At 38.9% G+C, this 12,556-nt stretch overlaps 1 protein-coding gene across 2 annotated transcripts in view; it reads left to right on the top strand.

Annotated features, from left to right (window-relative positions):
- Positions 1 to 1,122: 1,122 nt before the first annotated feature.
- The window catches only part of C8A (complement C8 alpha chain), a gene marked incomplete at both ends in the record, with an annotated part of 62,964 nt that continues 51,530 nt past the window's right edge, over positions 1,123 to 12,556 (top strand). For both annotated transcript variants that reach the window (XM_081056484.1, XM_081056483.1), the window contains 2 exons: positions 1,123 to 1,199; positions 10,690 to 10,792. In XM_081056484.1, the coding sequence (XP_080912610.1) occupies positions 1,123 to 1,199; positions 10,690 to 10,792 (180 nt within the window). The remainder of the gene's footprint in view (positions 1,200 to 10,689; positions 10,793 to 12,556) is intronic.

Here is a 12,556-nt window from a genome sequence, read left to right as displayed (position 1 = left end):
GGAGGCTGTCCTGTGCATAGTAGGATGATTAGCAGCAGCCCTGGCCTCTACCCACTAGATGCCAGTAGCACAACTTCCAAAGTTGTGACAACCATAAATATCTCTGGTCATTGCCAAATGTCCCCAGAGGGGCAAAATCACACCTAGTTGAGACCACTGTTTTAGGGAGAGATCTGCTCCCCACAAGGACAGCTGTAGAACTGACGGAGGAAAACCTGAGCTATACTCCCCAGGAGAGTCAGAAACTTGAACTATGGATGGGATAGAAAGGGAAGGAGGGAGATGGCTAGGGAGTTGGTGGAAAAAAAGTGGGTTTCAGAGGTGCCACACTGAGCTACCTCAAGGGTGTCCAGGTGTAACACCTCTCGTGACACCGACATCTTCAGTAAAAACATTATGAAATGCCCATCATGACTGAAAGAGTAAAAGAGTGAGTATGGGCATGGTACCATCAGTCCAGATGTGTAGCTGTTACTGTCATCCTAGAGAATGCTTCTAGAGGTGTCCATTTAAGGCATTTGGTCCCCTCAAGCCACAAATATGCTGGCTCTTAATGATATCCAACGTCTGGATGAAAAGTGGAAAGTCCTTTCAATTACCCACGTTTTTCAGGCCAGATGTTTGGTAGTACATTGTAGAACCTCCATGTAACAGTATTTCCTATGTTTTGTTGGCTGTTTATGGCTAAGCTGATATACCAGTATTAGCCTTGTTTCAGTCTTGCAAAACAAATTGATCTGACCTCAGAAGGTCCAAGAGCCCCTCCAAAAGGCCATGAATTCTGGAACTGTATCTTGGTTTGGCTTATGCCTCGTTCTGAATATAAGATCCCTTTGCTAAACTGGTATTGGTTAAAGAAATATCTTCCTTTCCTCAATCATATGGATAGTGTTTTTCAAAAGGTCTGAAGGACAGCGGCCTTTGGTGTCTGGGATTTTAGGGTGTTTGGCTAATCAATAACCTAGTAACTAATTAACCACATCCGGATGAGAATTGAGTAAGTTTTATTAGTTTCAAACATTAGATCTTATGTGCTCCGGCTGTAGACATCGTTGACCCCAACTCCCTGAATAGATTGTTTTATTGCTTCTAGGTTATATAAGGTGGTGGCTTCTCAATGAGATGTTTGCTGTTGCTTTCTTCATCTTGTCTTTAATGACTTGTCAGCCTGGGGGAACCATAGAGGAGAAGGTGAACTGGTGAGTCAGCCATATGTCTCTGCAAAACTTGCACATAGAAATCATCTGGTGGGGAACTAAGATGCCTTCATGTTTGCAACAGGCTGTTTAGGTTGGAATGGGATTTCTTTTCACGCTATTATCAATCCAGTGAAAGACTAGGAGACAGTGAAAAGAGCGTGCATTTGGAGTCTCAGGGGCCGGTGTGCAGATCCCAGCTCCAATGTTCAGGAGCTGGGAAGTAAACTGGAGAAAATCAATTTGTTTGAGCTCAGTTTCCCTATCTGTAAAATGAGAATAATAATGTCTCTTCTGTAAGAGTTAATGAACATGAAATACAATCCTGGATATAAAATATACTCAGCTTAATAAATAATAGTTCTCTTGAGTAATGTTGGACAGTTAACCTCTTTTTATCTATTTGTGAATCATAAGAGTATCTATCTCATAGTGTTGGGGGAAGATAAAATTAGATAAGTTATATAAAACCATCTGGGGAAAGGCAGGATACTGCAGAGATGCTCATCACTTCATAGAAACCTTTTGGTGTGAGGTAATGAATGGAAGTGGTATTTTCATATGGAAATTGCATTTTGCCCATTCCATTCCCTTGATTTTCTAACCTGGCCTCATGATTTTTTATACTCAACATTAAGTACTTCCTGGTGCTTAAACAGCCCCTTATTTCACCTTTGGGACAGTTTTAATGCAGTCCCTACTTCCAGACATTGAAGATTGTAATTAGAATTATTTTATTCAAATTCTTGTTGGATGATTCGATTTTGAATCATCATTGTTTTTAAATGGTACAGCAAGAGAGATGAGATTTTCTTTAAGTAACAGTTCAGAACAGGGGGAAGACGTGTTCATAAGTAGTGAATTTGCAACTTGTATTTAAAGCAAATACAATTTAGAAAAAAAAATCAGAAAATGTATCTCTAATAATCAGAAGATAAAGGCAAGAGAGCTGTGGTAAAGGAAATCTCTGCCGAGATGCTCTTAATTATAAAAGCTTATCATTGTAATCCTTTTTGAAAATGAACAAAGGGTCTTGATGTTTGATGAACTTATCAAATAAGACAGACCAGTGAAGAGGCAAATTTGAAGTCAAGGCAAAAGAGAGCTAATTAAATACTTTCTAAAGTGCTGAAGGAGGAAATCATGAGGTCTTCGAGTCTACTGCCGGCATGTCTGACCCTAGCTTTGAAAATGGGAAACTACACGGTGAAGTAATTTGACTGGGTTCAAATTCTAGCACTGGCATTTACTATTTGTGTGATCTCAGGCAAGTTATTTACGTTTTCTTAGCTATAAAACGGGAGGAAAATAAGAGAAAGAATTAAATGCATGAAAAGTACTTAGAACAATGCCTCGTCCTTAGTAAGCATTCAGTCAAAGCTGTTGGCAATGGTGTTGCGTGATTGTTATTGACATTTTGGGGTATTTCCATTCTCTCTGATGGTTGACAAAAATTAGAACAAATTTATAATGTGCCAATTGTCATGGATTTTCTAGATCGGTCAGTGATTTCAAACTTTAAAAATTTTTTAACAATGGCACTCCTTTTTTCCCCCCAAATAAAATCTTATATCATCACCATTGTGTTAAAGTGGTTTTCTCAGACAACCACATTTTTCTATTAAGACTTTATAATAAGCAGACGGTAAATATGAGCTTATAAAAAATAAAAGCTTACCATTAAAATGCAGAAGTTATATCATATGTTTTCAATGTTAGGGTTCCTGTAAGATTTTATTAAATGTTCCAGGTATGCTAGGTCCTAGGTGGTGAACTAAACAGATAATGACTCTGCCCTCATGGCATTTTATGGTGCATTGATAGGGTCAGTCAATAAACATGTAAACAAACCGTTTTAGCAAAAATTGTAATATTAGGAAGGAATCAAAGAGGGCCCTTTGATAGAGGATATCAGAGCAATCTGAAGATAGGCTGGCTGGGTGAGAGGGGGGGCATTTCTCTAAAGGGGCGGGGTTTAAGCTGAGATATGAAGGAGGGTAAGGAGAAACCACAGGATGAGCAGAGGAGAGACCAGCATGTGTTCGAGTCCTCTGTGGCAAATGGCTCTTCCCATTGGCCGACCTGAAGGATGGGAGAAGCATAAAAACAAGGGATTGTGCCAGGAGAGGATGTCAAAAAGGTGGCCAGGGCCCAGATCACAGACGACCGAAGATACCATGGTGAAGAATTTGGATTTTAGTCTATCCATAATAAAAACACAAAGAAACTAAAAGGAAACATGGGAGGGTGGTCAAACACTAGGTTGAAGGCATTAATATAAATGGCACACGAAGCCCAAGAAATGGAACTCGAGAAGGGATATTAGCTGATTTCTAATTTTAAAAAGTCATCCTGGTGGCTGTGCCGAGAAGGGAGCGGAGGAAGGTGAAGTGGAAAATCTTGGCCCATTGGGTGAGAGATAACAGTGATGATCTGGGTGAGAGATAACAGTGCCTTCAATTAGGAGAGGGGCAGTAGAGATAGGCAGAAGAGAAGATATTTGAGATAAATTTTGAAGGTAAAATTGACAGAAGTTTCTCAAAGACTGGATATTAGGGAAAGGGGGAGGCGAGGGAAAGGAAGGAATTAAAGACTGCTATGTATCTGGCTTCAGCAATTGCATGTTTTGGTAGTTCCACTTACTGATGCGGGTAAAACTGAGGGAGGAGCTGGTTCAAAGGAGAAAATCAAAAGTTTGGGTTTGGAGCCATTAAGTTTGCCGTGCCTGAGAAGCAAGCACCTAATGGAGATATAAAATGGGCAGCTGGATAAACAAAACAGGATTTCAGAGGAATGGTTTAAGTTGAAGATCTACATTTAGGAGGCATTAATACAGATGATATGCGAAGCCCAGGAAATGGATCTCGCCTTCTTAAGAGTGAGATAAAGCAGAAAAAGAAGAAAGGCACAGCTGTACCCTGAGGAATTCCAGTGTTCAGAGAAGTCAAAGAGAACTGGCCATTGAGGTAGTAAGGGAGCAAGGAAGTGTGGTGCCGAAGAAGTCCAAGAGAGGAAAGATTTCAAGAAGGAAGCAATGGTTAAAGGAGGGCACGTAAGACCAAGGCAGAATACATTCCACTGGATTTAGCAACATGGAGGTCCCTGGAGACTCAGCACTTTCAAAGACTTAGTTTCATGATGTCATTTCCATGGAACTGAATGGGGTTGGCTCAAGAGTATATAATTAGTGACAATCAGCTTTGAATATAAGCTCAGCCAATTTATTAGGTGGCCCCCTGGCAATAATTGGGATTGGGGCTTCTGACCTTCTGATTTAAGATTGGTAGCTAATTAATTATTTTGTGATTGAAATCGCTGTGGTGGCCACCTACTGGGGTCAAGCATTTGACTCCGAAGTTGTATGTTCAACTCAAGGTTTTATGCCCTTTGTGCAATATGACACCCTATTTAAATAGGCAGACGGGAAGCATCACACTATCCACAGATCTATAAAGAGTAGGCATTCAATACATTTTTGACGACAATGGAGAGATTTGATGAGCATGTAGGGGTTGAGAAGGTTAGAGATAAGAAACTAACATGTATGTTAGGCTTGTGCTGGGGGCTTTCCATACATGATCTCACTCCATATTCAACACAAGTTCTCTTATCCCTGTTTTTTAGCTATAAGAAACTTGAAATGTAGTAAGTAGCAAAAACTGGATTTAAATACGTGTTTGGTGGACTCTAAACCCTTTTCTGCTACATCAGTATTTCTTTACTGGATTACATAGTCTTACAGAAAGTACATGAAAAAAGAAACAACCTGTGTTCATAAAACTGGGTAAATGCTGGGTTAAGTTAGTTAAGATGCAGAACTTCTCAGAGCCTTTAATATGTTGTTGGGCATTTAACATATCCAAAAGTAGTACGTTGTATGCAACTTATCTAAATGTATTTGACTATGTGACTTTTGTTTTCTTCTTCCATCTCAGGTGCATATCTCAGGAAGTGGGCTCCACAGAGCACACTTTGAGAAACCCTACAATAGAACTATATTAACGTGTGTGATTCTACAGAGGAAAAAAACTGAAAGCCAGACAGTTAAATAAAATTGAATAGTAGCACAGAAAGGCACATGCCAACTAAAGACTAGAAACAAAGACTCCCGAACCCCAGTTCTCTTTATTAAATGTTTTATTGCTTGAGTAGGTTTTCAGTAGCTGGGAGATGCTTTAAAACTGTTTGCCTTAAGTAATTGAAAAAAAAAATCATACAATTCTTTTGGAAAAGCTATTTGGCCATCTGTGTCCTAAGCTTTAAAAATCTCACTTGTGTCCTTTAAGTCAGCCATCTCATTCTACAGGATAAATCTTCAGTAAATAACTCAGAACACAGAAAAACTGGGTGCTCAATAATCTAATGGTTTGATGTTAGGGGAGTGAAACAATGTATAGCCATCATCAATAGTTTACATTTCTGCTACAATATCAAGTGGAAAATCAGGATAGAAAATGCAATACCCAGTATGACCTCGTATGTCATTAAAATAAAAAGTGAAAGGAAATAAAACAAAATATTAATGGTGGTAGGACTTGGGGCAATCTTTTTCTTTTATAATCCTTTCTATGTTCTCTTCAATGAGAATGTATTACTTTTATAATCAACAAAAACTAAACTACATTAAAAAGTTCATTGGGATGAGAAGAGAAAATGCTGGTCATATTGACACTGGTAGAAGGTTGGAGCCTTGTAATGAGTTAATGAACGGTCCTCGTGTACTTTTTGTACTCTTGCTTCAGTGATAGCATTACTATGTATGCTTCTGTCTAGACATCATGTCACAAAGCTTTTAAAACTACAACAATACCGCACTGCTCTGTGTAAGCTTTTGCTTCCATCCATTAATACTGTTTCCTTCCATTTTGACATAATAATGCAGTCTCTGTGGGTTTGCAGTGACATTACCTTGACAATTCCACAGTGAGACGCAGAACTAATGCTGGAGTCATTGTTTTGCTCCAAAACCTTTGTCCTGTAGCTTCTCTCCCACCTTTTGATAATTAGAACCCTTGTCTTTCTTCATGTTCCTATGCTTCAATCTTTTATTATTAGGACAAGCTATTGGCAAAATGACATATGGACCAATCCTTAGCCACTTTAACATCTAGATACCAGGATTATTTAGATTCTAATTGAAAATTAGGTTCAAATAAATCTCGAAACAAAGTCACGCTATTTCCATAAATTGGTATCATTCTTTCTCCTTCCTTTCTTCCTCTTCCCTCCCTCCCTCCCTCCCTCCCTCCCGCCCTCCCTCCCTTCCTCTCTCCTTTTTTCCTTCCCTTCCTTATTTTTTCCTTTCCTAAACATTTATTGAGCAGCTTCCTTGGGTCTGGCACGATGGCTTCAGTAGCAAATGTATAGCTAGTACCTGCTTTCATAAAAAACATTACAATTTGCTGGAGAAAACAGAAATTATACACATAGTACAAGTGTGATAATTAAGTGTTGAGAAGAAGGTGTGCAGAGCTTAACCAAATCATGTAATATGAAGGAAGGTATCGAAGCAGTCTGAGTATTGAGTAATGTTTCCCTGGAACTGAAATTTACAATGAAATTGAAAGATATTTATGAGTTAACTAGGTAAAGAGGTAGATAGTTGGATTATTTCAGGATTGGGTTTTATAGGTAGGTGTCATCAAGGGAATAGTGGGGTCCAAAAATTTAGGATATAGTTTAGATTTTTAAATTATGGATCATGGAATCAAAACTACTTATAAAGAGAAATGAAAAATAGGAGGGAGTCTTATTGATAGAGAGAAAGCTTAGGTGTCAAGAGAATGAATACCCCAATAAGATCCAAACAGAAGGGAATCCTTGAGCATATAAGAAAGATGAGAAGAGGTTGTGGAGCCCCAAATAACTATTCACAGAGGACTCATGAAGTAGTGATTTGGAGGATGAGCTGATTCAGAAAGTGTGAAGTTCTGGGATGTGACATGGAAGATAGTAGGATGAAGAAAAAGGTCATCAGAAATGAGGAAAAGGAGCAACTGAGAGGACAGAGTGTTGGATGGCTCATTTATAGAGATGATGAGGTCTTCCAGAGCAATGAAAGGAACTGGGATAGAGAGGAATATTTAGAGCTGAGCACAGAAGTTCTATTTAAAGGGATAGTAAGGGTAGTGTTTTTAATAGCACCATTTTATGGATCAGAGTTTCTCAAAGTGTGATCTATAGGCCCCAGGGAGTCCCTAAGATCTTTCTTTTTTGGGGGGGTCCTGTGAGTTCAAAACAATATCATAGTGATACTAAAACATTTACACTATTCACTGTGTTTATATTTGCACTGATGGTGCAAAAGTAATGGCAGATAAAACTACTGTGGCCTTGGTACAAATCAGGGTAGTGGCACTAAACTCGCAGGAAAGAAATTAAGTTTACTTAAGAAAGTCCTTTCTGAAACAGTAAGAATTATTAATTTTATTAAACCTCAATCTTTGAATACACGTTATTTAAATCTTCTGTGTCAAAATGGGAAGAATGCATAGAGAACATCTGCTGCACTGATGTATGATGACTATCTTGAGAAAAAGCAATAATTTGAGTTGTAAGTCAAAGTAGCCACTTTTTTCTGGGAACATCATTTTTATTCAACAGGGTAACTGTCACACTACAGATATTCAGGCTTAGATATTTCCGAGACATTGTCTCAAAATTGAACAGAAAGCCTATCACTTCACAAGGAAATGAAATAACGTTATTTATTACCAATGACACAATTAGAACTTTAAAGCAAAAATTAAAATTTTGGAAAACATCCAATACCGTGACCTTGATGAGCTAATTGGGGATTTTAATAAATTTGTCTTTTTATATTATATAAAAATGTGTTAATATTTTTAAGACATGTATATTCAGTGAAACATTATTTTCCAAATTTCTAATGCCTGACGTTACAAAAATCATGTATGGGTATCAGATCCATTCAAAGTGTACCAATAGATTTAATGTCACAAGGTACAAAAAATTCACTGATATGCTTTCAGGTTCCACATTGGAACTAATATTTAAGAAATGACTATTTGTCAAGTTTTGGTGTAGTATCGAAGAAACACGACCACAGTTAACTGAAAAGACTATTAAAATATTCAACTATATAACTTTTTCAACTACATAAATGTATGAGGCAGGATTTTCTGCATAGAGGTCAACCAAAGCAACAGATTGAATGAAGAAGCAGAAATGAGAATGTCACTGCTTTCTACTAACCCAGACATTAAAGATATTTTCTAAAACACAGAACAATGATACTCCTTCCACTAATAATTATTCTTAGAAAGGTATTTTTTCTAAAAATTATGTTATAATGATAACATGAATAGATTTGTTACTGTAATTTTCAATAGGTATGTATTTTAAATTTTTCTCAGTTTTTATTTTGAATTCTGTGAATATTGATAGACTTAGTCCACTTAAACCTCTCTGAAGCCCTCAATAATGTGTGAGAGTGTAAAAAGGTCCTGGGACCCAAGTTTGAGAACCAGTGTTAAAGATGACCATCACTTTCCTGACTATCTCATGGCTCCTCGTCTAGGGTTTCTGCTTAGATGTCATTAATTGCGAATAGCAGCGTATGACGTAAGTAGCATGAAATTTAAAGCATTTACCCCACACACACTAGGGAGATAATTTTGCCTTTCATCACAGCAGAGGCTCCCTGGCTATCGTGGGTTGTGGCAGTTCTGGTGGTAACAGATAACTTTCCTACTTTGCCCAGTGGGCTGTCCAGGCTTTGAAACTGCAGCAGTAGCAGCGATGCTGTGGGAAGAGGCTCAGGTTTGGAGCCAGGCAAGCATGATGAGGAACAGGAAATAGGCTTTGTCATCAAACCAACTAGTTCAAATTCTGCCTCTGTCACCCTTGAGCTAAGGCTTCAGGGGTTACTAAGCTTTAAGGAATTTTAACTTTCTTATATATAAAATTGGGCTGGTAGCATTTACCTCCTAGGATCATTATAGAGATTAAATGAGATCATCCATGTAATGCCCTAGAGTGTATTAATAAAAGCCAACCTTTCATAAATACTGCATAAGCATTTTAACGTGCTTTCAATAATGCTAGGTAATGTTATTTTTAACATAGTTTTACAGATGGGAAATACTGTAGCCCAGAGATGTTAAGTACTTTGCTTAAATTTTCAAAGTCAGCACATGGCTAAGATTCAAACGCAAGCTTCTCACTGCAGACTCTGTTCTTAACCACTGGGCTTTCTGTTACTGTGGCTTTTCAAAAAATGTTAGCCCTCCTCAGTCAGTGTTTCTCTAAAACTAGAATAATTTGACCAACGTAATATTCATATAGGATTAAAAGAGAAATTTTTATATCAATCCTCTAGCATCATACCTGCATACAGTAGGAACACAATACATTTTCATTCTTTGTTTCCTAAAACCGTGATTAACTGGAAGAAACATGTATGTGCACAGCTGTTTTCTTTACTTACATTTTGTGTATCATAAGTGATGCAGGGAAAGAGTCCTGGAGATGGATGTTAGTGATGGTTGCACAACAATGTGAATGTACTTTAATGCCACGGACCCATACACTTAAAAATAGTTAAGGCACTACATTTTATATTATCTGTCTTTTACCACAATAAAAGAAATTGGGAAAAAAGAAAGGGCACTAGGCCATATATTGTTTGTTTTAAAAACAGCAGATGTAATTCTTAAGAAGGAAGGCAAAACCATTCAAGTGGCGAAAGTATCCCTACAGCCGAGCCTTCCAAGTAAGAATAATTGTGCACCCCCCTACTCTATCTCCACTCCCACCTCCGGATAACTTGAAGGCTAAGGGAATGTCTTGTGATATTACTTTGAGTTCTGCTGCTACAGGTATCCAGATGCCCAAATCAATGGGCAAAGTTTACATATTAGAAAATTCAGCTTACGTTCAGCCATGACAAAGAGAAGGAAATCCTGCCAATTGAGACAACACGGACGAAACTGGAGGATATTATGCAAAGTGAAATAAGCCAGATAGAGAAAAGAATACTGCATGATCTCTCTCATACGTGGAATCTACAAAAGTTGAAGTCATAGAACCAGAGAGTATTTAAAGCACGGGGCTGAGAAGTGGGGAACATGGGGAGAGGTCGGGGTACAAATTTTTGGTTATGTGACGAGTAAGTTCTGGAGATGTGATGTACAGTGAGGTGACAATAGTTAATAATACTGCTTCGTTTACTTGAAATTTACTAAGTGTTCTCACTCCCTCAAAAAGGGTAACCACGTGAAGTAATGGATATGTTAATTAGCTTGATTATGGTAAACATTTCACAATGTATATCAAACCATTACATTGTATCCTTTAAATATGTATAATTTTTTGTCAGTCACACCTCAATAAACCTGGGAAAAATTCAGCATCTGTTTTCATATTAAGAGGCCTTCATATGAAAAGACCTTTCTGAATTTTTAATAGCAAAAATAAAAATCATCGTAATGAAAAATTTTAAATTTGAAACGGGAGTCTGTCTTCTCTTTAGGAGAATGAGTCGGGCTGCTGAGAGTTTCACCTCCAAAGCCCTTACCTGCCAGCTGAGCCACTGGTCCGAGTGGACAGATTGCTTTCCATGCCAGGACAGAAAGGTAAGACATTTACGACCCGTTTGGGGGAATTTAATATTTGAATCGTAAACTCAGCATTGAAATGGAGATAAGCAGCCAGGTCTAACAATCTGGATGTCCGGGGAGAAACTGGATCTAGAAATAGGTACCTAGAAGCCATGGACACATGGATGGAGGACATTTTTCTGCCTCCCCTGATTTTGTTGTACGGCGTTATGGGGTAAGACTGTAAAGGAGGTGTGTGTTATGGCCATTTGGACAGGGAGGGGCACACTGATCCCTGATGGCCTCTCTGGGTCCTGGCCATCTCTTGTCTTCTAATGAAGGTCATCTGGAGGGGTTAATGACTTAGTCACAAAATGCTTAGCTGCCCATGACTTATAGTAAGCTGAGATAAATGAGAGCATGCCATAGAGGGATTTCCTGAGGATTCCATATTCATGGATTAAAAAGGCGGACACACCTAATGAACAAATGTCTGTCTGTCTATCTTGCACATCTAAGTGGTTTTGAGTGAGCCAAAATGGCGGCTAAGCTCAGTGGTACACCAAAGGAAGTGGGAGGTTGGCAGCATTCCTCAGGACCGCTCTGGCAGGGAGGAATCTTACATTTCTGACTTTGTTCAGAATCACTGGCTCATGGTGATAAGAAAAAGCAGACTAACTTCTATTCTGTTGTATTAGTTTTAAACTCTGTAGAGACGACACACTGGACGTACCCCGGGTGGGATGGACCCAGGCTCCCACCTCCCGTAGCTGTACAACACTGCCTGAACCTTGCCTATTGGCACCTTACCGTCAAGTTTAAATGTTTAAGCTCTGATTCTGCGGTTTAGATTCTGGCTTTGCCTCCTATTTGCTGTTACTTTGAGCATATTATTTTTATCCTCTCTGTGTGTTCGATTCCTTATCTATAAATGGGAATAGTAACAGTGCTTACATCATAGAGTTATTGTGAGCCTTAAATGAGTAATGCACACAAAGCGCTTTTCATGACATCCGGCAGATGTTAGCTGTTTTTATAATTACTATCTGTGCCCTCCTCTCCAATGCTTTGAATCAAGCCTTGCTCTTCTCTCACCTGAGCTTTTGCAGAGTTGGCTGGTGGTCCTTCTAACTCCAGACTCATTCTTCAGTTAGATGTGCAAGTGACCTGTGAATGTTTGAGGAGCTGTTCAAAACCACAGAGTGGTGGAAACACAAGTTGTACCTAGTTTCTTCACCTTCAAAGCCTGAAATTCATTATTCTGCCTCTCCTATCTCTGAGATACGCCAAAGAATCCTGGACTGCCCCTGTTCTAAATCTGGCCCTCAAATGATCATTGTGCTTTGGCATCTTGCATCAATTTTCTGAGTCTGCTGTAACAAATTGCCACAAACTGAGTGGCTTAAAACAACAGAAATTTATTCTTTCACAGTTCTGGAGGTCAGATGTCTGAAATTAAGGCATTGGCAGGGCCACTTTCCCTCTGGAGGCTCTAGAGAAGAATCTGTTCTTTGCCTCTTCCAACGCCCAGGGCCACACGGTGGCTGTCGACAAACCTTACCGTGTGGCTGCGTCACTCCAATCTCTGCCTCTGTGCCCACATTGCCTCTTCCTCCTCTACATGTCTCCTCGGTGTCTGTGTGACATCTCCCTCTGCCTTCCTCTTAGAAGGACGCTGTAATGACATTAATGGCCTACCCTGCTAATCCAGAGGAATCTGATCTCAAAAGCCTTAATAATGTCTGCAAAGATCCTTTTTCCAAATAAGGTAACATTTACAACTTTCAAGGCTTAGGACTC

The sequence above is a fragment of the Rhinolophus hipposideros genome (genome assembly GCF_964194185.1).
Source record: "Rhinolophus hipposideros genome assembly, chromosome: 8".
NCBI classification, from domain to species: domain Eukaryota; kingdom Metazoa; phylum Chordata; class Mammalia; order Chiroptera; family Rhinolophidae; genus Rhinolophus; species Rhinolophus hipposideros.
The sequence above is the reverse complement of the archived record's forward strand: the minus strand, read 5'-3'. Positions and strand labels throughout refer to the sequence as shown.